The sequence below is a fragment of the Engraulis encrasicolus genome, chromosome 6, assembly GCF_034702125.1.
Source record: "Engraulis encrasicolus isolate BLACKSEA-1 chromosome 6, IST_EnEncr_1.0, whole genome shotgun sequence".
NCBI lineage: Eukaryota > Metazoa > Chordata > Actinopteri > Clupeiformes > Engraulidae > Engraulis > Engraulis encrasicolus.
In genome coordinates this window covers 28394495-28419494 of record NC_085862.1, presented here as the reverse complement: position 1 = coordinate 28419494, position 25000 = coordinate 28394495, and the positions used below count along the sequence as shown (strand labels likewise).

Genomic DNA, 25000 nt, shown 5'->3' with positions numbered 1-25000 from the left:
TGTGGCAGGCCTCCAGAGTGTGTTCAGTCCAGGGTGGTCCTGCAGAGGTTTGTTGGAAAATTACGTATATCCATTTCTGGAAATTGACATTTTTGTATTGGCCATTGCATTGAATTAAATTGCAAAATGCATTTTATATAAGTTTTAAAAGTATGTTCTCAAAATATTTCATTGGCAAGATTTTATAGATGATAGGACGTCTGAACAGTCAATTTCAATAATGCAATGCAAAAGTCAAAAATGGTGGATACGTCGTTTTGCAACGAAACTGTTCATATGCAGAAGATAGACTCGCAGCCTCTGGAGTCACCAGAAGCACTTTTATTTACACACATGCACACAGACACACACGCACACACCACACTTCAGTTACACAAAGCATATGAATCGTGTAATTTTTCCTGTCCTGGCTTGTATTTGACAGTCTGTTTAACATCAAGAAGCAAAAGACGAGCTGCTGCCGTGGGTTATTTCTGTCTGGCAGTGCAGCTTTGTGACCAGACGTTCGTTATAATGGGCCGCTACAACTCCACTACTCTGGCATTCTCAGCTGGGCTGGACTGGCCATCTGGCATAGCGGGCATTTCCCGTTTGGCCCCGCACCCTTGTGGTCCCCTATCTATTTTTTTTTAAATTGAAATCAAATATTGTTTTATTTTTTTTACATTTCTGAAAATAGTGGCCCATGAGGGTGCGGGGACTCACCGATGAGTCAGTTCTGCACAGCTAAAAGCCAAACGTGCTCGTGCCCTATTTCTCCCCCAGTCCAGCCCTGATTCTCAAGTCACAAAAACGTTTTGTTTAGCCTCGTGTTTAATTTCGTATTTACAAACACTACTCCCAGACAAGAATAGGCGCTGCAACATTGGTATTGTAACGTGTAACCGAGGGCCAAAAGTGGACTTTTCAACAACAAAAAATGAGGTGGCAGCTCTTGGATGTTAGTGAAACCTGCGGTAGGTCTGCTCTGCAGATCAACAACAGCACGGAGAGCCATACCACAGCACCACCAAAAACATGTGCAGGCATCGTGTTTGTAATACAATGCTGTGTGTGTGTTGGAGCGTTGTACCAGACCAGTACGCTGCAGACTAGGTTCAGCCCTACTGGCTACTTTTCCCAAAGTTTCTACCAGACATTTCAGAGGTTTTTTAGCCAAATGGAAGTGCAGAGATCCCTTAGTGAGCACTAAAGCTCTGGACTGGTGCTTGCGGTATTTGTTAACAGCAGGCATGGAGCTGTAAGCTTTTATTCACCTTTTAGTAATGCATTTATCTGCCCATCCCTGCCAATTTGTGTCTTGCTATTTCCTAACCCAAATGTAGCGAGCGTGTTTCAGACAGATCATTAGTTCATAACGTGAAGCATCTGCTGAATGGTTCAGGTGAAGTGTGACTCATATTGCGGGTGTCATAAGACTATCCATTATCTACTTACTTAATGCTTACTTAATACCCACACACACACACACACACACACACACACACACACACACACACACACACACACACACACACACACACACACACACACACACACGGTCCACATGGTCATCTCTTCCTGTTTTTTGCCCCTCATAACCTGATCATCATCGTCTTCCCCCTCTTTCTCTATTCCTCCTTGCCTCCTCTTTCTTCATCCTCCTGTTCTTCTCCTCGTCATCCCCCTTCTCCTTGCCTCCTCCTCCTCCTGTTCTTCTCCTCGTCATCCCCCTTCTCCTTGCCTCCTCCTCCTCCTCCTCCTCTTCCTCCTGTTCTTCTCCTCTTCCTCCTGCTTGCCTCATCCTCCTCCTTCTCCTCCTCCTCCTGTCCGTCTTCTCTTTCTCCTCCTTGTCTCGTCCTTTTCTACTTCCTCCCCCTTCCCTCATCCCTATCTCCTCCTCCTCTTCCTCCTGGCCGCAGATCTCTCAGATGCAGATTAATTTCATAAAGTCATTTCCCCGTTTCTCCTTTGACCATGCCGATGCCGCCGGCTGTGTCGTCTCCCCCACTGCCCTCCAATTGAATCATCTCCAGTTCTTGTTGACATGCTATCCTTGAATGCTCTGCAGAGATGTTAGAAAAATGATGGTCAACTAAATCCTCCTGCTGTGGGTGGAAGGCAAGGGGGTATAAAGGTCTCCATTTGATTTTACCAGTCGCTGTCTTGCAGAAGGGCAGCAGGCCAGAGCAGGCCCTGGTGTGTGTGTGCGTGTGCGTGTGCGTGGTGCGTGTGCGTGTGCGTGCGTGCGTGCGTGCGTGCGTGTGTGTGTGTGTGCGCGCGCGCATGCGCCTGCGCGTGTCTGAGTTTGCGCGTGTGTACACGTGTCTGCGTTTGCGCATGTGTCTGCGTTTGCGCATGTGTGTGTGTTTGCGTGCGTGCGTGTGCATATTTGCGTGTGTGTGCCTGTGTATTAAGAGTTGTTGCCGTGCCGCGTAGGGGCATCTGTTTTAAGCATGAGGGCAGCCGCAGATTTGTGAGACTGTCGCGCTATCTCTCTGAAGACCTCTCTTTAACATACATGCAAACATGTGTTCACGCACGCCTTTTCATCGAAGCAAGCACGCGTGCATGCACGCTCCAGCGTTAACGAGACCTGTTGATAGGAACTCGCTGTAGTGACTTGTACAGTTCACAGAAGTGCACAGATACACACACATGCAGGAAAGCGCACATGACTGTACATACTGTACATACACACAGTGCTGCTGACATGTAGTTTTATGTTCCTCTCTCGCCCCCCTCGGCTCTGCTTTTATAGTGTGCGGCGCGCTACACGACGGATTTAGTGGCAGATTGAGGGCCGCATCACTTCCTTTCTGTGCTTTACATTAAAACCAGGTCCCCCCTCTCTACACTTCTCTCTCTCTCTCTCTCTCTCTCTCTCTCTCTCTCTCTCTCTCTCTCTCTTTCTTTCTCTCTTTCTTTCTTTCTTTCTTTCTTTCTTTCTTTCTTTCTTTCTTTCTTTCTTTCTTTCTTTCTTTCTTTCTCTCTCTCTCTCTCTCTCTCTCTCTCTCTCTCTCTCTCTCTCTCTCTCTCTCTCTCTCTCTCTCTCTCCTCCTCTCCATCTCTATCCATCTCTCCCCCTCTCCCTGGCGGCCTATGCAGGGGAGCATCTTATCGTGCTGCACTTCATTCCTTTGCCGAGTCGCTCTCTCCCAGAAAGGGGAGACCGTAGATCAGCACCATGTGCTGTGATGCAGCCTGGCTCAGACCAACACAGACACAGACGTGTAGTTACACACACTCACACACACACACACACACACACACACACACACACACACACACACACACACACACACACACACACGGGCCCGCTGATATACGAGCGGCTTGCCTCAGGTCCGTGGCATGTGGTGAGTAGGAGGTGAAGGACGCACTTGGATGCTTCAAGGGTTTCCTCCAGTAAAGCCTCCCTCTCTAAGTCTCTCGCTGACACTGACCAGCCACCTCGCTGGCTTCTCAGACATCAGTGCTGCCCATCGAAGGCGAAGTGCAGCCATCAGTTAGCCATCAATAGCCTGTAATGGGTGACTATCTTCTTCAACAAAAACATGAGTAACACAATAGTCAGTGTTGTAATTGTCTAGCATGATGTTGGTGTTGTGTTTTTTTTATATCATAAAGTGATGTAGGAGAAAAGCACTTTACTCATGTGAACAATTGAGACAGCATAGTTGATGTGTAAATGTAAGAGCGGCTACACACCGGCCTGTCGTTAATGGCAAAGAAAAACACCTATCAATCAAAAACCCAAAAATTACGCCCGTTTTTGCTGCAATTTGCAGCACTGCTAGATAGTGTTCTGTTTGATTCCTCGTCAAGAGCCCATTGTTCCTGCAGTGGGGCACAGCAAAGATGTCATTTCAATCTGGATTGGTAGTCTGCTGGGTACGACATAGTTTGGGTGTGACTGGGACTGGATGTTTATGTACGGCTTGCGAGCACAACTGCAATATTTTACCTTGAGGAGATATAGCTGTCTCTCTTTATGTGGAAGCAAAAGAGATCACTATCGCAGGGATAGTGACTCATAACCCTGATGCTTTGGAACGTGCAACACAGAGAGAACCATAACAGAGCATGAAGGAGCTCCTCCTTATTCACAGCCAGTCATCTAAATGGTCATAAAAATCTTTGCTAAATATGACGGGTTTTGACTTACTGTAGCGCTAGGGGTGTGTGCTGCATGAATGAGTTGTGTGAAAGACATGAGATGCATGGCTGTGACTGTTGGCAGGCAAGTCATGCGTGTTTTTGGAGGAGGTATGGCGGGAGTTTCCCCAGGCTCTGACGACCCATCTCTGAACCCAGGAGAAGGTGGAGAACAAGGGAGAGAGTCAGGGAGAGAGGGAGAGAGAGAGAAGAGCAGTGAAGGAGAGAGAGAGAGAAAAAAACAAGAGGAAGACAAGAGATTGAGGGAAGAAAAGGAGGGGAAAGAGAGGGGGGTTGAGGGATGAAAGAAAGAGAGAGAGAGGAGGAGAGTCTGTGGAAGAGAGAGAGAGAGAGAGCGAGATAGGGAGGAAGAGGAGGGGAGAAAGAGAGAGTGGCATTCCGCCAGCTGCTGAAATCTCTCCGTTACCACCTTCTAATTTGTGGGCTTTGCTGCACACTCCCTTCTTTCCTTCCTCCTATTCTTCTTCTTCTTCTTCTTCTTCTTCTTCTTCTTCTTCTTCTTCTTCTTCTTCTTCTTCTTCTTCTTCTTCTTCTTCTTCTTCTTCTTCTTCTTCTTCTTCTTCTTCTTCTTCTTCTTCTTCTTCTTCTTCTTCTTCTTCTTCTTCTTCTTTTCCTTTTTTCTTCAAAGTGCCCGGAGGATGCCCTCCCCAAACACTAGAGCATCTTTGAGATGTCAATTACTCATTTTTCCTCTCTTCTCTTCTGATGATGATTCATGTGGCTTCCCATTTTTCTTTTTTGTGTGTTTATTGTATCATTATTACATGCTCTGTTACTTTCTTGTCATTGTTTTTTTTTTTTTTTCTTATTCGCCACCTCAACACATCTCTGTCCTGGGTTTTTTTTTTTACGTTTCCCTATATTAGTGTCTGTCTCTCTCTCTCTCTCTCTCTCTCTCTCTCTCTCTCTCTCTCTCTCTCTCTCTCTCTCTTCCTCTCTTTGTCTCTTTCTCTCTCTCTTCCTCTCTTTGTCTCTTTCTCTCTCTCTGTCTCTCTCTCATCTCATCTCTCTCTCTCTCTCTCTCTCTCATCTCTCTCTCTCTCTCTCTCTCTCTCTGTCTGCTCTGTTTGTCCATTCTGCTACTGGGGCAGTCTAATTACAGGTCATTTAAAGGCTTTTCTCTGGACTGAGCTGGAGCCTTCTGCCACCTCAGCCTGAGGAGTTTAAAGTAGCGCAGCAGAGTGGGATTGAAAAAGATATCATTTCATGTGGAGATCAGCTCGGGTCCCTTTCAATAGAGCAGAGCGGGGCTGGAGGAGGCAGTGTGAATGGGCAGAGAAAGCCCTTCCGTTGATGAGGGAGAGAACGACAGAGATGGGAGAGCGGGAGAGAGAGAGGCGAGCTAGAGAGAGAGAGAAAGGAGAGCTGGAGGAGAGCGGCGCTTCTGGGAAAGGAGCCAGCAGGATTATGGGAATATTCATGACCAGATAACCGGGAGGGAGGTGTTGGATGGGAGGGTGGTTGGGTGGGTGGTAGTTTGGAGTGATTGGGATGGGGATGGGATAGGGATGGGATGGGATGGGATGGGGATGGGGAATGGAGGGTGTGGGTGAGAGTGCAGCTCATGAATGGATGTGTCCAGGGCTCATCTCTTAGGTAAACAGGCAGCTAAATGGAGTTTTAGATCCCCCGGCACTGACACTCTCCTCCTCCCCTCCTCCTCCTTCTCCTCCTCCTGCCTGCAGCAGTCTGTCAGGGGAGAGTGGAGAAGAAGACACTCAGAGCCGCTTTTCTCCTCCGTCACATTTCCGCTGAGCCTCCCAAAGAAGGGGGCGCCTTGTTTCGGGCTTTTCTCCGCCCGTCACGCCACATTCTTCAACAGATGGTGGCAGGGGTATAAAATATGGGTTTCTCACAGGCCCCTTAAGCCAATAGTCACACAAACCGACCCAGAAAACACGCTCGGAGACATGCATCCTAACCCTGCCCTGCCCTACACCACAGCACCACCCTCAATACTGGGCTCAGTCTGCCTCGATGACACACTTCCACTAACCCAACTCAAAATGAGGTGTAGTGAGGAGAGTATGTAACATTTTGAAACCAAGAGTTCCTACAGACAATTCATGCATCCAGATAGCATACTGGTGAGTCTTATGAGTAATATGAATTGGGGGGCTATATTAATCCTTTCTTATTTCTTTAGTGAGACGCACTATTTTACAGACAAAGTGAAGTTGCAAAATGCAATATATTATTTGCAGTCATATGCATGAAGTATTGCTGTCATCCTAATAAAGGGGCTGATCAGCTGATCTGAAGGCGGAGAGAAAGGTTGAAGAGAAAGGGTTCCATTGTTATCTGAGTCATAAAAAGCATTTTCATGCATTTTGCTAGCGATTCCAAACAATAAGAGTGAGCATTTGAGACCAGCGTATGAGACCTGGAGAAGACCTTGCAGATTGAAACATTGTGCTGATTTTTCATCAAATAAATCACAGCACGGTAGCTTCTGCAACGTGTGGCTCCTTTTTTTCCCTTTCACCAGCTTAAAGAGGAACAATTTGGCTATGTTTACATGACGTTTTTAATTCCGTATCAATAATTCAGAATTAAATGCTTCCTACAACTTTACCCTGGTCTTTCATTTAATTCCGAATTGTGAAGTGTTTACATGACGTTTTTCAAGGTGGAATTAAGCTTCATTCAGAATTAAAGTGAGTTAATTCTGAATGAAATGTCTCATGTAAACGTAGCTACTGACTTATAGCATGTAGCAGCTCTCAGGGTGAATACGCCGAGTGCCTACCCATTCACATGCTACATGTGTTGGGTATTTTCATTGAAGAAATCGCACCACGGCAGCTTCTGCGGTGCGTGTGCGTGTGTGTGTTTTTTCTTCCCTTTCACCAGCTTAAAGAGGAACATGCTGACTTGACTTGTAGCAGCTCTCAGGGTGAAGATGCCGAGTGCCTCCCCGTTCCCATGCTACAGGTGTTGGGTATATTCATTAAATAAATCGCACCACGGCAGCTTCTGCGGTGTGTGAATCCTTTTTTCCCTTTCAGCAGCTTAAAGAGGAACATATCAACTTGTGGCATGTAGCAGCTCTCAGGGCTAGTAAGTTATGCCGAGTGCCTCCCCGTTCCCATGCTACAGGTGTCGGGTGTTTTCTGAGCGGTGTTAATGGCTTAGTGGCTTCGTGTGGCACATTCCAATTGATGCAGGCTATGACCTGCCTTAGCCCCGCAAGACACACACACACACACACACACACACACACACACACACACACACACACACACACACACACACACATACGCGCGCACACACACACACACACACACACACACACACACACACACACACACACACACACACACACACACACACACACACACACACACACACACACACACACACACACACCTTTTCTCGGTTTCTCATTCTCTGCCTTACATTCGGACACACACATACGCACACACACACACACACACACACACACACTCACACTCACGCACACACACACACACACACACACACACACACACACACACACACACACACACACACACACACACACACACACACACACACACACACACACACACACACTCGCACCTCTCCACAGCTGCCGTGTCAGCGTGGCCTTACTCTGGGTCTCAGCCCCCATCAGGGCTTGTAATCTCCCCCTGCTCTGCTCTGCTCTGCTCTGCTCTGCTCTGCTCTGCTCACCCTCGCCCCCGCTTATTCTCTCAGCCCTCTCCTTTCTACTCTGACGTGTTAACACGGTAACAAAAGACTGGGGAATTTCTGCTTCCAGCCAGAAGTGTGTGTGACTGTGTGTGTGTGTATAAACTAGCAAACACTTCTCCGTTTCCCAGCGTATCGTGTGTACGTCCTACCCCCACACGTGCAGGTGTGTGTGCCATGCGTGTGCGTCACCTCACCCCTCGCCCCGTGTGTGTGTGTGTGTGTGTGTGTGTGTGTGTGTGTGTGTGTGTGTGTGTGTGTGTGTGTGTGTGTGTGTGTGTGTGTGTGTGTGTGTGTGTGTGTGTGTGTGTGTGTGTGTGTGTGTGTGTGTGTGTGTGTGTGTGTGTGTGTGTGTGACTACATTAACAGGGCTTGGCAGGTTAATGTTTCAGGTGCCGGGGACGTGTTAGGGTGTGTGTGTGTGGAGAGTGTTCCTGTGTGTGTGTGTGTGGAGAGTGTGCCTGTGTGTGTGTGTGTGTGGAGAGTGTGCCTGTGTGTGTGTGGAGAGTGTGCCTGTGTGTGTGTGTGTGGAGAGTGTGCCTGTGTGTGTGCACAAAAAAGCCTCCCCGTGCTCCTTTCATCCCTGCGGCCCCTCAGCCCTGCCTTGCTCTGGCGGCCCGGGCCGGGATGGATGGATGGATAGGGATAACCCCCTCTGCCACCGCACACCTCGCCTCACAGCAGGAGACACCTCCACCATGACTTCTTTACCTCCATTTCCACACCACCCTCTCTCTCCAACCTCACACGTGCGTGCGCGCACAGACACACACAGACACACACAGACACACACAGACACACACAGACACCACACAGACACGCGCACACACAGACACGCGCACACACAGACACGCGCACACACAGACACGCGCACACACAGACACGCGCACACACAGACACGCGCACACACAGACACGCGCACACACAGACACGCGCACACACAGACACGCGCACACACAGACACGCGCACACACAGACACGCGCACACACAGACACGCGCACACACAGACACGCGCACACACAGACACGCGCACACACAGACACGCGCACACACAGACACGCGCACACACAGACACGCGCACACACAGACACGCGCACACACAGACACGCGCACACACAGACACGCGCACACACAGACACGCGCACACACAGACACGCGCACACACAGACACGCGCACACACAGACACGCGCACACACAGACACGCGCACACACAGACACGCGCACACACAGACACGCGCACACACAGACACGCGCACACACAGACACGCGCACACACAGACACGCGCACACACAGACACGCGCACACACAGACACGCGCACACACAGACACGCGCACACACAGACACGCGCACACACAGACACGCGCACACACAGACACGCGCACACACAGACACGCGCACACACAGACACGCACACACAGACACGCACGCACACACAGACACGCGCACACACAGACACGCACAGCAGGACACCTCCACCTCCATCTCCACCTCCATCTCCACACCACCCACTCCCTCCAAACACACACACACTACCGCCACCACCACCGCTGCTCCTGCTGAGGATTGAGTTACGTCCACTCACCCCAACTCCGGCTCCAGAGAGCAGCACCACACTATGCTGTTACTGTACGGTACTGCAGAGCACACCATGCCACATCACGGCAGCTCCAGGGGCCCTGCGGCGCACCGCCACACAGCAGGGCCCGTCAGGTCATTTGCTACCGTTATAGAAGTGTGAGGTGTGGGGGCGGAGGTGAGGGTGGGAAGGGTTGGTCGAGGGTTGAATGACTTGACTGATCTTGATGTGGAAAAAGAAAAGGGTTTTCCCCCCAGAGTTCTACAAAGAACCATGTCAGGGCTAAAGAGCCTTTTGAAGAGGAGAGGAGCACCTTGGCGGAGGCCAGAAGAGAAGAGAAGAGAAGAGGAGGCTTTTAGTGCAGCACGCTGACTGGCTGTGATTACCAAAAGCCCCCTTTTCAAGACTGATGCACTGGCCAGGTAGAGAGCAGAGATTCTCAACCTTTTTTGAACAAACGTCCCCTTGACATCATCATAAGCCTGCCAACGCCCCCTTTAGTATTGAAAAAGGAAGTAGACTAATGCCCCTCAATGGGAACTAAGGCCCGCCCCCACTCAGCTGTATCCTTCTCAACGCTCCCCCTAAGGCTCCCCCAACGCCCCCCTGGGGGGGCTGTAGCGCCCCTGTTGAGAAACACTAAGGTAGAGGTCGCCACTTTGTTTTTGTGGTCCTGGTGGTGAGGGGACTCATGAATGATTAATTTCCTGACTGTGTCCACACAGGTCGAGTTACTCAGAATCCCCCCCAAACCTCCCAACGCCCCTCTGGCTTGTTTTGTAAGGTGAGCAGAGGTCCTGAGTATACTTACCTCTTAGGAGTCACTGACAGGTAGCTGGCTGCCCATTCAAGACTCTTGGATGGGTGGATGGAGGGGGACTGGCTTGGTTGACGTGAGTGGAGAAGATGGTGTAGGTGAATGCATGCATGGGGGCTGGGTTGTTATTTTTCAAAGTTGGAATGTTGTTTTTCTTTGGGCCACGTCTCACTTTCTCTCTCCCCCCGCATGCTGGCTGGCTCCCGTCCTTTTCAGTGCGACTAAATAGCCGTTTGATTTGGGCCTTGAGGGACAAGCTTTGATGTGGCTTTCTCGCTTAGATGAGTGCCCCGTGCAATAGAACACCCTGGCCCGCTCTTCTCCGGCAAGGCAACACAGTCCAATCTCTTGCCTTACTTCTCCTCTCTTCTCTTCGCGTCTCCGGGCCCCCTTATCGACAGAGACCATCTGCTCTTTACCCGAAATGGAGAAGTGACCCGCTAAGCCACAGCGGCAAACAACACCGCCACTACTACCTTCAACTCCACCACCACCACCACCACCACCACCTCCTCCTCCTCCTCCTCCTCCTCCTCCTCATCCTCCTCATCGCTCATCCCAGGGGAAGGGAGTAAGCCCTTAGTAGTAGGACGGCTCGACAGATAAAGTCCACCTGGCTGCGATCATCCTCAGAGCTGACAACAGCTTCTGAATGGCTTTGTAAAGAGCGTGTCTGCAGAGAATTCGCAGGAGAATTTGGTGCTTCAGGTCTATTCTCTGCACTTGGAAGCCCTGTTCTGAGGGTGTTTCATCCACTGTCAATGCATCTTCATTTAGCACAGACACGTCCAAAGCGAATGTATAAGAATTCCGTCGTATGAAAGTCCTACTTGTATGCCCAGTTTATACATGCCTTGAGAACTCACATTACGCTACTTTACTAGCTGACGCTTTCATCCAAAGCAACTTACAGTTGTTGTTTTTGTTTTTTTTTTAAGTACAGGGTATTGACTACAGTCCCTGGAACGGTGTAGGGTTAGGTGCCTTGCTCAAGGGCACCTCAAACCATGGAGTGAGATAAGGAGTGGAAGGTTGAGATTTGAGCCTGCAACCCTCTGATCTAAAGCCCATCTTCTTATCCACGAGGCCACGGCTGCCCCTTGGCTGCCCCTTGAGTTTGAGTTGGTGGCCTTGATTCTAGGAATCAGTTTGATTACTGCAATGGCCACCTGTTGAGCTTTTGAGGTGCAGACATGTGTCTACGCAGCCGGCGTTATCTATGACTGCTGCCACTCTGCATATTTATCGTGCGGGCCTGTGTTTTCGATATGCCCATGCAGTAGCAGCAGAATTACACACAGGGCCTCAGGGCAACGCGCTGATAGGGCCCCCCATACAGACTGCCAAGGTCAGAACTAATACAGGAGGGTCCTGGCCCCAGGGGCAAATGTCCTACTTGCCCTCCCTATAGCTCCGCCCCTGCGCCCATGGCCACCCCTAGATTTCTGCTCAAAGTTGTGGTGAATCAACTCAACGATGAGACTATAACAGAACCACAGAGAGCTCTTTTCCAGACTCTTCCACATGTTAAAAATATAGACTGTCATGGTTTAGAGGACATAAGATATCGTGGTGCGTGCCAAAGTGCATGTAGGATTATAAAATGGTGTAAAATAAGCCTGATCTGTTCATGAATTGAATATATTTTGTGCGAGAAGCTTGGGAGTTGAGAAGGTCGAGCATTTATCCTCTGTGGTTTTTTTTGTGTGTCTTTCCACAGAAAAGGTCCGGGAAATTCAAGAGAAACTTGAAGCATTCATCGAAGCCCTTCACAAAGAGAAGTAGACAAGCAGGTAATCCTATCTTGTTACACTCAAATGTCACAATCCAGCAGTGACGTATCCAGGTTCTCTCAGATTGATGAGTTCTTTTAGACTCTGACAATTCACGTGTGTTGATATAAAACAAAATCTTTAGTTCAGTTCACTTAAGTTTAGTTTCAGTTATAGTTCAGTACTTGTGAAGACCATAAAAGAACTTGGTGAAGGACAAGGCCTAAAAAAGTATACAGGAACGCCTAGTCTAAGGTGTTTTCTCTTCATTCAATTAAAATTGAAATAATGCAGGAATTTTTCACAATCAATTCAAATGATCAGGTGAACATGCATCATGAGTTCCTTTAGACTAGGACAATGCATGTGTTGATATAAAACAAAATCTTTAGTTCAGTTGCACTTATGAAGACCATAAAAGAACTTAGTTTCAATCAGTTCAAATGATCAGGTGAACATGGATCATGCATTGAAGAACATCTTATTTCTTTTGTCTCTTACAGAAACATTGGATGCAGCTTTGCAGTTCACAAGACATGCACTGATCAAAGAAGACTAGTTCACCTCCAGCCCTTTTGTAAATTGACTGCTCTCCAGGCATCATCTTTGCCCCACATTTTATTTTAACATGAAAACAACCACCCCCAACACACACACACACACACACACACACACACACACACACACACACACACACACACACACACACACACACACACACACACACACACACACATACACACACACACACACACGCAGACCCTAAAACAAGTCTGCAGCAGACAAGTTTTTTTTCCCAGTAGCTGCTCCAGGAGGGGAAGATAAGTGAAGTGCCCGACTCGAGCCAGAGAGTGAGTGGGAGTGAGAGCTCATCCCCACCAGTAGTGTGCTGGTGCTTTTGGGAATGGAGCACTTCATAAGCCCTGTCTAAGAGTGGTGTTCTGTCACAGCCGGATGCAGTCTCCAAAACCCTAACTCCACCCCACCCTTCCCCTCCTCAAACCCTCACCGCCACCACCACCACCTCCATACGCACCACTCGGCTGTGGTAGCTTAAAAGTACTTGATGCGTTCCACAGACATGTCCTCCACGTGAATGTACTCAGCAGAAAAAGAAATGGACAGAAGGAGAGAAAGGAAGGAAAGAAAGAGTGAGGAAAAAAAGACACACTTATGTACCTTCACTCCCACCCCTTCTCCTCCTCCTCCACCTCCTCCTCTTCCCTCACCTTCCTGTTCTCCCTGTCTCCTCACAAATGAAGGTTTTGCACAGGTGTCTCCTGTCCACCCCACCCCACTGCACTTCTCTTCTCCCCTCCTCTACCTCCCCCACTCCATGCTCATCACGCTCTCCGGCTTGTCCTCATCCGTCTCATCTGTCCATCTGCCTTGCCTTTCGCGGGGAGCCTCTTCTTCACTCCTGCACCGGATGCATCTGCTGGACGTTTCGCCTGTTCAGGCCTGGTTGTGAGCGTTGGGGAGGAGGACACCAGCTTCATGTCAGCCGAGCAGGCAGCACTTAACATCAGCCACAGTCCCTCATGGCTGTCCATGGGGCTCTCTCCCTCTCTCTCTCTCACTCCCCGGGATTTGTAGAGGCTTTCTCATGGTTTTGGATCGCGCTCTTAGCCACCCTCTAAACAGTAGACAAAGTGCTGCAGTTCATCAGCGACTGATAATGTACTGTTTGCTTCACAGCAAAGATGGCCTCTCTCTCTCTCGTTCTCGCTCATGTGAACTGCGCAGCATCCATCTTGAGTTTGACTGATGATAATGATAATGTGTATGTTTGTTTTTAACCTTCACAAGTCTGACGAAACATGTGAGAGTGATTAAACTTCTACACTGAGCATGTAAAAAAGAAAATGTCATCCTTTCCGCTTGGAGTCGAGTGGATGTATCTCTGACAGGTGGTGGTCTCTGTGTTTGCTTTATTTTTGCCAACACTGTAGCCCTGGAGACTGGTCAGATCTCATCTTAGTGCCATTTCATGTGGGGCTTTCTTGAAGAAAAGGTGCAAAAAAAAACCCTCTTCTGTTTCATGTTTTGTGGTAGAGGAGCTGTTGTCCTTAAGGCTATCCGGGATTCCACTGCGAGAAGGGGGTTGTGGGGGATTGTGGCGGTGGGGGCTGAGCGATATTGCGCAGCTGGTCTCAACATATGATTGGCCGCCTTTTCCTCTCCTCTCTCTTTCTCTCTGCCTCCAGCTCTTTCTCTGTCTCTGTCTCTCTCTCTCTCTCTCTCCATCCCTCCATCTGCCTCTCACCCTTAGCCCTTTTCTCCCAGAAGACGTGAGTAATTCTCCTTTCCCTCGGAGGAAGAATAGAGTGGAGAGAAAGGTGGGAGAGAGGGAATGGTGTGGAAGAGTGGGGGCTTTCAGAACGGACTGGTGTTTTTTTTCCTGTTTCTCATTTCCATCCACAAACTCACTCTCTCCTCTTACTAGCGTAGCTACTGATCATCTGGTCGCCTCCAAACTGTATCTGGCGTGTGTACGTAGTCTAAGCGGGACCGATGTGTATGTTTTTTTGGTTCTGCTGTTTTTAAAGAAATGTTCCCCATCAGCTGTCCCTTCTTCCCTTTAAGCCTTTCATTGGATTTGCACCCCCCCATCCCTGTTTTCTTATTTCCATCCAGCATATTTCTGCTTCTTTTCTCTTTCTCTTTTTTCTTTTTTGCACTTGATATATGTTCCTCATCAATTTTATTTCGGTCACAAATCCCACCTTTCAAACCCAAAACTGTTTGGAGTGTTTTGGAAGAGATGATCATATCGGTCTCTCAAGCCACTCATGTTATTTGTAAATGGGTATATATTATATAATACAAATGTGTAAATGTTCATTTAACTAAAATCATGGAGCTGTTCATTATATAGGAGAGGGAAATGCTTATCATAACAGGAGGTCCATGGTTTAGTTTGTCATACACAAGCGATACTTTTTTTTTGGTAGATTGTAATGTTTGCATGGTGTACCCATCCGATGTGCTTTATTTATTAAATTGGTGTTAAAAAGATACAATTCCAGATTAAAACACATGTGAATAAATACAGAAACGGTGCCATTGTTTTCATCCAGAATGTGTGTGTGTATCTGCTATTCAAATCATCAACTGCTCAAATCATCAATCAACTAGGCAACAGTCTGGTTCAGTGTTATTGTGCTGTCTGATATTGTGCTTTCTCTGCTCCCACCTTAAAGGGGTATGCCACTATTTTGGGGCTCAGTACTGTTAAAATCCCTGCCTCGCTGCCGCATTGGGCACACACCAAGTGTGCATTGCAATATGCTACCCTGTGTCCTCCACTTGTGCTTGTGGCCTCGCCCTGCCTTCTGGCTCCACCTCCGTGGAGATAACATTTAAGTTTCCCCGCTGTCAGCCTAGCCAAAACAATTTCACCATCCAGTTTGCGAATGACAAAATGACTTTACAATTGAGCTTTTGTGAGATAATGAAATATAGTGCTGTTGTCAGTGATGTCATCATGACATATAACTTCCTGGTACGAGGCCACAAGCTCAAGTGGAGGACGCAAGGTCTCGTATTGGAACGCACCCCAAGTCACAAAAAGAAATGAAGAACTTCCTTGCAAAATGACATATCCGTATTCGGAAATTTACGTTTTTATATTTGGCATTGTGGTACATTGCAAAATGCATTTTATATAGGTTTAAAAAGAAGAATTCAAAATATTTGAAGGGCAAGAATTCACCCCTATATGAAAGGATGTCTGTCATTTCCAATAATAAAATGCAAAAGTCAGAAAATGGTGCTTACATGCAATGTTTTGCAATGAAACTCTTCACCTTTGGTGCGTGACCAGGCACCGCACCAGGTTTTTTTTAGCTCACACCACAGGATGTCTTTTTTTTGTGTGTCAATCCAAATTGAAAATTTAACCACAGTTTTTTTTTCTTGACCAAAATAAAATATCCATATTAATCACTCTTCCCATACAGAATGCTGTCGGAATTGGCAATGTTGTAGAGCATTGAAATCGCTCAATTTGCATCCTCCTCTTTTCATATCCAGGACCAGACACCTTTACAGTTCTGGGGTCCGTTTCTCGATTCTTGTCGTTGCTAACCGTCTTAAGACCGTCCTACCATTCCCTTGGATTTAGTGGTGAGCGTCGCTGTCGAGAGAGAGTTGCGTCGCTCTTACAAAGGACGTTGCTACCGTCGTTCGCAAAGACGCTTTCGAGATACGGACCCCTGATCAGTACAAATAGCAGATTTGTGGCTATTATGCTCTCTTTTCCACAAGTCAAACTGAAGGTGTTTAGTTTAGATCTAGGGTTATTAGAATGAGAAGATGATGGTGCATTTTGTCCTGAATTAAATAAGTGTATTTGGGCAAACTGTTTCTCAGGTGAATGATTCGCAAAGGGGCTCTGTTCTGAGTTGTTACATTGTTAGATTGTGCTCCTCTTTGTGAATTGAAATGGCTTTTCTGTGCATGTGTCTTCAACCCTTTCCTGCCTTCATGTTATTTCTTCTTTATTTTTCTATCTTGATACACAGAGAGGTATCTTGTTTACTATACTGTATATCTGTGTTTGAAATTCAAAACATCATTGTTTTTGTTTTTTTCCATCTCTGTTTTCCGTCAGTCATGGTCCAGTCCTGCAGCTAGAGTTGCCGACCGTGGTCTGCCTTTGTGACCCATGAGTGAGCGCTGTGTGCATATGGATATGGCCTCTGCCCTGCTGTGCAACCCTGTGCACCCTCCCCTCCCCTCCACTCCACTCCACTCCCCACCCCCAGTCGAGCATCTCTCTCCCCGCCCGCCTTCCCTCTCCAGGCACCCGAGCTTGACTTGCACACACTGGCTGGACTGGAGGAGGAATAGGGCCCGGGCACTTATGGCTTAAAGGGGCCCCCTCATAATTATCGCAACAGAACTGACTCACCGGTGGGCCACGCATCCTCGTGGGCCCCTATTTTCAGAAATGTTTATTTAAAAAATACTTTTATTTGTATTTATTTATTTATTAATTTATTTTTCTACATTTCTGAAAATAGGGGCCCACGAGGGTACGAAGGCCCACGGAGAAATGCCCTCTTGGCCAGATGGCCAATCCAGTCCTGCTGCGCATCCAAGGCCGCAGCTCTCGCTCTCTAGCTCTGCACCTCTCCAACCCCAGGGCTCTCAGGGGAGCCGGCATCACAGAGCCCGGGCCGCGGCCCCGTGTCGGCCAGGGGCCAAGGAGAGCTGCACCAGGGCAAGGGGTCTTCCATTCCCAAGCCGAGCAGCCCCGGAGCCCTCTCGCTCATGGAGCTCAAGCAGCCAGCCAGCCAGCCAGCCAGGTTCCTGGCATCCTGACATGGCCGAAGGGAGGGATGAGCAGGGGAGAGAGAGGAGAGGAGAGGAGGGGAGAGACAAGGAGAGAGGAGGAGAGGAGAGGAGAGGGAGAGAAGGTTCAAGAGGAGATGGAGAAGGAGGGAAGTGTTCCCTTCTTTTTTTACCCCTTAAACACACACACACACACACACACAAACATATAACACAGAAAAACACCTGAGGGGCCGAATACGGTAGCTGATGTTCATTTTTCTCCCGCCTCTGATTGTACGCCTCAGTGAAAGAGGAAAGGAGAGAAGAGAGCGTGGAGAAAAGAAGAGAGAGCGCGGAGGAGAGCGTGAACATAGTAAAGAGCTGTGTGTGGGGGGGGGGGTGCTTTAACCTCGTGCCTCTGTATCTGTCTATCAAAAGGACGGGGAGAAGTCAACCACCGAATGAATGCCTTTGTGCTATCAGATAACCGTGTGGTGCGGTGCGGATGGGTCGGACGGAGTGGGGGTGTTCAGAGTCTATGGGGTGGAGGGATGAGGGGATGGTGTGTGGTGGTGTGTGTGGCGAGGGGGAGGACACACTATACTGCCATTAGCATCTCCAAAGGCAGTCACGTTGACTAATAGCCCCGGCCGGCTAGTGGCACAGTGGCAGGGCTTGTGTTTTTTGCTCCATTATGCGACTTGACACAAAAGGAGCGGAGGACTGGTAAAGACCTGTCAAAAGTAGCACTGCAGCAGACGGACACAATGCTTTCTCCCCCGCCCCTCACATACACACACACCACACATACACTCACACTCACACACACACACACACATACACACACACACACACACACCACCACCACACATGCATACATACCCTTAAGGAAAAAAGCCTGGCTTGTTCTTTTCTTGGAATGGGGGCGGAGAGGGGAGGTAGGGGGAGGGGGGAATGGGATTCCCCTTCTTATATTCTGACTTTGGGGTTGATGAGGAGGGAGGAGGTGGTGAGGGTGGTCTGGGGTGGCGGAGGGATAGAGAGCGAGAGAGAGAGAAAGGGAGAGAATAAATTCAGGGGGCTGCACAGGGTGGGCAGTTTTGGCCATGTTACCGTTTGTTCGCAGGCTTGTCGGAGGGATGGGCCAGCCCCTCGCCGCATTGTCCCGATTCAGTCCTGTGTTAGGCCTCCGTTTTGATAAAGGGTCTTCATCGTGTGACACGGGATGAATTGAGGAGGCTTTTGCGCCAAAAAAAAGTCAAATGGGTGGGTGGGAGACGTCTTTCTGTCTCATATAAAACCTTTTTTGGCATTGGCAAGTAACGTGACTTAAATATAATGGTTTCACATTAGAGCTAAATGAGACTGCATTATGCCACTGCAACAAAACAAAACTATGGGAGAGAGTTCACTTCTCACACAATAAGAAGGTCTTATTCTGCATAAAAGTGCCTTATCCCTGATACTACTGCGAAGAAGTACTACGTGTATTTTCACTTTGGTATCTCAATATGAACTTAAAACTACTAAAACATTTAATAAGGACTAAAGGGTCCTCTAAGGACATTGCTTTTTTAGGCTTTTCATGTTCAATGTTTAAACAGAGGGGTTCTCTTTCCAATGAAAATCCAGTTAAAACATCTACCAATTCCAACATACATAAATAAACCCATTCTAATAACAGTCATTACGATAACTTGGATATAAATGGCACCCTTCAAAATTCCAAAAGGTTACAATGGTCACAATGATTCCAGAGGGCAATAAAATTGTATGCCACTATTAGAAAGAGTGGAGTATCATTTATTAGTCCCGAGGGAAATTAAGTTGTCCAGTAACATACATAGGCTATATAAATACAGAAAAACACAGACGTTACACACATCATTGCACATATATTAAACATACAGCACACACTTACATATATTTAGCCAGAGTCAGATCTCACTCACTGTACGTAGTAATAATAATATGGACCACTTTCTAAGAAATCTAATTGATGGGAGAGTGTGACAACTGGTTGATGAAGTGCTTCAGGAGAGAGGGGGGGGAACCTGCATGTTCTAGGAATTCAGGTGATTTGGAAGCCATATGGTGGTTGGGCTGCCAACGAATTGAACTCTTAATGTGTTAAGTGTGGCCTGGCCTGATTTCATTCACAGTTATTGCACAGCAGCAAGTCCTGGCAACCATATAAGCAACAGGCTCTCTGTGTCTCACGCATGCTGACTTTTTACTTCTCTCTCTCTCTCTCTCTCTCTCTCTCTCTCTCTCTCTCTCTCTCTCTCTCTCTCTCTCTCTCTCTGTACTGTCCCCTGGGCCCGGCACTTTAGCCGGAGAGAGAGAAAAGGTAGCACAATTGGCTATTGTGTGCATTATGTTGGCAGTATCTTCCCCTTGCCTTGTGTGTGGGGTCCATTCCAAAGCTGAAATAGGCCCGTGGGGATTTTGGCCAAGTCACAGAGGTCATTGATCTCTCTCACCAACACACACACACACACACACACACTTGCACACACACTTGCACACATACACAGAGAGTGGGACACACACATACACACACACACACACACACACACACACACACACACACACACACACACACACACACACACACACACACAGGCTCACTCTGGGGCCTTCTTGACTGTGCGGGCGGCCGGGGCCCATAAATTATGGCGAGTCTTTAGCACCGCTATCAGCCACTGATTACGGCATTCACTCCACTGGCCCCCCGCGCGTAAATCCAGCGCTAGATGAGAAGAGCCGCCAGCCCAGGTTCTCATGGGGCCCGACTCCAGGGGACAGTAGTATCTGTCCAGTAAGGTCTACGGTACGAGAGGGCAGGGCTCGGTCGGGCCGGGCCCAAACAGTCAGTTACTCATTCCACACTTCTTTTTTTCCATTCTCATTAACAGCCGATGCTGAGTGTGTGTGTGTGTGTGTGTGTGTGTGTGTGTGTGTGTGTGTGTGCGTGCGTGCGTGCGTGCGTGCGTGCGTGCGTGCGTGCGTGCGTGCGTGCGTGCGTGCGTGCGTGCGTGCGTGCCTGTGTGCGTGCCTGTGTGCGTGTGTGCGTACGCATGGTTGTGGTTGCTGACGTAGTGTGTGTGTGTGTGTAGTGGGGAGGGCGGGTGGATGTGTTTGTTGGGTGGTACTGGTATGTGTATGTGTGAGAGAGAGAGAGAGAGAGAGAGAGGAGGAGGGGGGCAAAAAATCAATGCGATGACCTCATCGTCTTACACGGCGGGGAATGCCATAAATGAATTAGGCCATTGTGAGCGAATTGGGGCATTTAATGGGTTCCTGATGGCAAATCTATATTTCGCTGCTAATCTTCACAGGCCGGCCAGCAGAGCGCTACAACACCCCTCCATCCAACCCCACCCACCACCCCTCCTTTCCTTTTCACTCACTCGGAACAAAACAAGTTGCCGCGCTTTTCTGTCCTCCTTCTCCACCCACATTAAATGAAGGGGGGCCCAAGAAGTGCATTACTGTTAAGAAGAATCCAATATCTGTGCCACCCATCACCTAATAAGAGAAACAAACAGGAGCCCCTGTGAAGGCAACAGAGGAACAGCAGGAGGCTGGCATATGAAGCTCAGTGGCCCACCAACCCATCACCAGAGGTGGACTTTCCATTAGGCAAACCTAGGCAATTGCTGTGTTTGGTAAATACTCCAAAAAGTATGGCTTGATCTAAATGTGTGACTTATGTAAAGTAATTGACGATAAAAATGAGACAAAACACTAAAATACACCAAAACACAGAACTGTATGTCTATATATCATGACATTTTAGGGCCGCGTGTTTATATTTTGCCTAAGGCCCCAAAATGGCTAGATCCGCCCATGCCCATCACCACCATCACCACTGCCGCTCCCCACACTCCGCTCACCCGAGCCTGGCTTGGCTCCCCACCAAAATGGAGACACTTTCATGTGGAGATAAGGGGTACACTATAGTTGCCATGGCTGGTGGCCCCCTTGTCTCTCACGGAGGTGGCAGCTTGCTTGGGATTTCTCTCTCTATTTCTCTCTCTCTCTCTCTTTTTTTTTTTTTCTCGGCGAGCTTGCATAGACTTAGGGGGATTATGCGTGTATTCATGGCAACCCCTCAGTTCAGCAGGTGAGGTCCAGGGCCCTGAGCAGGCTCATCCTTTAGGTAAACACCGCTGGCTGTTTAGCCGGACAGAAGGGAGGAGATCGGGGGGTGGCGGAGAGACAGAGGGAGGGAGCGGGAGGGAGGGAGGGAGGGAGGGAGGGATTGGGTTGCCATTTGGTTGCCAGGATGAAAGTGTATCCACACACAGTGTGGCTGATCCCTTCTTTTTTCCCCTCCCGAGTGAGTGGAGTGTAGGGCCTTTTGGGATCTGCCACTTGTGTTTGGGGACCGACGGGGACACGGGAAGGCCCTTGCTTTCACGCTGTTAAGTGTCGCAGTGTGGCTCCACCAAAGAAGAGAAGTCTGGTGACATTACTTGACGGGCAAGAATGGTATCTTAGCAGGCTCTAAAACCCTGTGCAAACACTGACGGAAGCCTTTGCATTAATGTAGAGGCTTGCCAACAACAAGTGGGAGAGTTTTGCGGTGGAGAGTCCGTTACGTAGCAGCCAGCCGTAAATGTTTAGCAAAGCTCTGGGGCCGGGTTTTAGAGAGACACATTAACATGACATGATGGCAACTGTGACTATCACAGGCAGAGAAGCCATCTTGATGTCATTCAGAGTGGTGTAAAAATAGTTTCTAAAATAGAAATATACAGTATGTACCTGTAGTTGTCAGCTTTGAAAGGATAATAGAATAGAATAGAATAGAACAGAACAGAATAGAATAGAATAGAATAGAATAGAACAGAACAGAATAGAATAGATCAAGCTATTGTGATTATTCAAGAGCAACAAGATCTCAGCAGCATCTTTCAGCACTGAAATTCACAGAGCACTCCTCAAAATTCCCAAATATTTCATGCTTGTCTGGTTGTACATTTGTTTTCTCCTTTATATGTATTCTACAGTGTTGGTACAGGATACAATGAGTGGTACTACTGGTTAACATTAAACGTGGAATTTTGTTCGTGCTTTCAAACACTAACATATGTATTGTTATCATGCTGTACTGCATGTCATGAGTCTCTCAACTCTAGTGTGACTTTCACTTCTCTACTTAGCAATGGTTTGGGATTTCATCTATTGTGTTTTCTTCTCTTCCGTCTTCAGTCCTCTAGCACGGTGGCTGCCTGTGCCAACAGATTACACGGCTCCACGCATGTAGCCCGCTAAATTCTCTCTCTCTCTATTTCTCTTTTTCTCCCCATCTCTCTGTCACACTTGCCTCTCACAGTGAATCAATACAGACATCCGTGTGAGGAGAAGAGAGGAGAGGAGAGGAGAGGAAAGAGGAGAGGAGAGGAGAGGAAAGAGAAGAGGAGAGGAGAGGAGAGGAGAGCAGAGGAGAGGAGAGGAGAGGAGAGGAGAGGAGAGCAGAGGAGAGGAGAGGAGAGGAGAGGGAGAGGAGGAGAGGAGAGGGGGATGAGGAGAGGAGAGAGGAGAGGAGATGAGAGGAGAGGAGGAAAGGAGAGGAGAGGAGAGGAGAGGAGAGGAGAGGAGAGGAGAGGAGAGGAGAGGAGAGGAGAGGAGAGGAGAGGAGAGGAGGATAGGGGAGGAGAGGAGAGGAGAGGAGAGGAGATGAGAGGCGAGGAGAGGAGAGGCGAGGAGTGGAGAGGAGAGGAGAGGAGAGGAGAGGAGAGGAGAGGAGAGGAGAGGCAAGGAGAGGAGAGTCGGCTGAGCCAACAGCAGATTACCCTCCAACTCCTCACGAGACGGAACACGCTAGAAGCCTCCCTTACACTCGCTCCCAGCCATGGCAGAGGGGCACAGAGCCCAGTCCAGACTCCAGTCGCATGTGTCCTGTCTCGTGTGCTTATACGCAGATACAAAGACAGACACACACACACACACACACACACACACACACACACACACACACACACACACACACACACACACACACACCTCCCAGACTCCAATCGCATGTGTCCTGTCTCGTGTGCTTATACGCAGATACAAAGACAGACACACACACACACACACACACACACACACACACACACACACACACCTACCTCCCAGACTCCAATCGCATGTGTCCTGTCTCGTGTGCTTATACACAGATAAACACACAAACACGCACACAGTCCATCCAGACTCCAGTCAAATGTGTCCTGTCTCGTGTGCTTACAGGCAGATAAACACACAAACACGCACACAACCCACAATCGGCTCACATGATGGCTCTGGATGTGGATGAGTGGGTGGCTGCCTGGCTGGGTGGTGTGGAGGGATGGAGGGAAGCTGGTTTGGGCCTTGTCTCCGTGGACGTTTCTGTTTATTCACCTGCTCCACGGGCTTGCTGAGGGCAGGAGGGGTTACGTTGGCCCTGATTAGGGTGGTGTTGGGTGAGGGGGTGCAGTACTCATCATCCACCCCTCCTGCCCTCTGAACCGTGGACCCAGGCTCAGGCTCAGGCTCAGCACACACACACACAGCCCCGAGTCAGGCTGAGAGCCTCCTCAAATATTGGGTTTAGGGCAGTCGTCGCCACGGCAGAAGCATGGCTGCTGTTACACTTGCTGGCCGCAGCCTGTGTCCTGTCACAGTTACTGGGCCTAATGGCTTTGTTGGTGTTGGTGGTGGAGGCGTGGATTGGTGGGGGGTTGGGGGGTAAGGGGCACAACCTCTCCAGACCAGGACATGCCCTCTGCAGCCAGGCCAGAGAAGGAATGCGTGCCCCTGTGTGTTTATGTGTGGATGCGTGTTTGTACAGGGGAACACTTGCCTTTGTGTGTGTGTGTATGTGGGTGTGGAGTGTGTGTTTGTCTGTGGGTGTAGTGTTTTTGTGTATTTCTTTGTATGCATGTGTGTTTGTGCGGGTGTGCTTGGCTATTGTGTGTGTGTGTGTGTGTGTGTGTGTGTGTGTGTGTGTGTGTGTGTGTGTGTGTGTGTGTGTGTGTGTGTGTGTGTGTGTGTGTGTGTGTGTGCGTGCGTGCGTGCGTGTGTGTGCGTGCGCGCACGCAATGTCAGTGTGTGTGGTTTTGCGGTGTGTAATTTGTGTGTGTGTGTGTGTGTGTGTGTGCGTGCGTGTGTGTGTTTACAGTGTGTGTGTGTGTGTGTGTGTGTGTGTGTGTGTGTGTGTGTGTGTGTGTGTGTGTGTGTGTGTGTGTGTGTGTGTGTGTGTGTGTGTGTGTGTGTGTGTGCGTGCGTGCATGCATGCATGCGTACATGTGTGTGTTTACGTAGTGTGTGTGTGTATGTGTGTGTGTGTGCTTGTCCAGTGAAGAGAAGGCATTGCTCTGGAATGTTTGCTCTGCCAATACAGGGCCAACTGTAGTCCCCTCAAATCCCCCCAGCGACACCACAACACAACACAACACAGCACAGCTCCCTCCCTCCCTCCCTCCCTCCCTGCCTGCCTGCCTGTCTCCCTTTCCTGGTCCTCTCCAGCCGCAAGTCAAACAGCACTCGGCAAAGGCGAGAGGCTCCTCTTTATCTGCGAGACGTGGGCCCTCTCTTAAGAGGAGAAGGTAAATAATTACGGGCCTTTAATAGGTGTATAATGTGCTCCCAGGGTGCCTGGGCGGTGCATTGAGCAAACAGGACAGACCACTAAGGCCTCTCCCTACTCACTCACACAGGGCTGT

General features: G+C 48.9%; 1 protein-coding gene across 9 annotated transcripts in view; it reads left to right on the top strand.

Moving 5' to 3' along the window:
• The window catches only part of opa1 (OPA1 mitochondrial dynamin like GTPase), a 69650-nt gene extending 54567 nt beyond the window's left edge, over window positions 1–15083 (top strand). For all 9 annotated transcript variants that reach the window (XM_063201189.1, XM_063201186.1, XM_063201188.1 and 6 more), the window contains 2 exons: window positions 11969–12041; window positions 12524–15083. In XM_063201189.1, the coding sequence (XP_063057259.1) occupies window positions 11969–12033 (65 nt within the window). In that variant the 3' untranslated portion in view covers window positions 12034–12041; window positions 12524–15083. The remainder of the gene's footprint in view (window positions 1–11968; window positions 12042–12523) is intronic.
• The last annotated feature ends 9917 nt before the right edge of the window (window positions 15084–25000 follow it).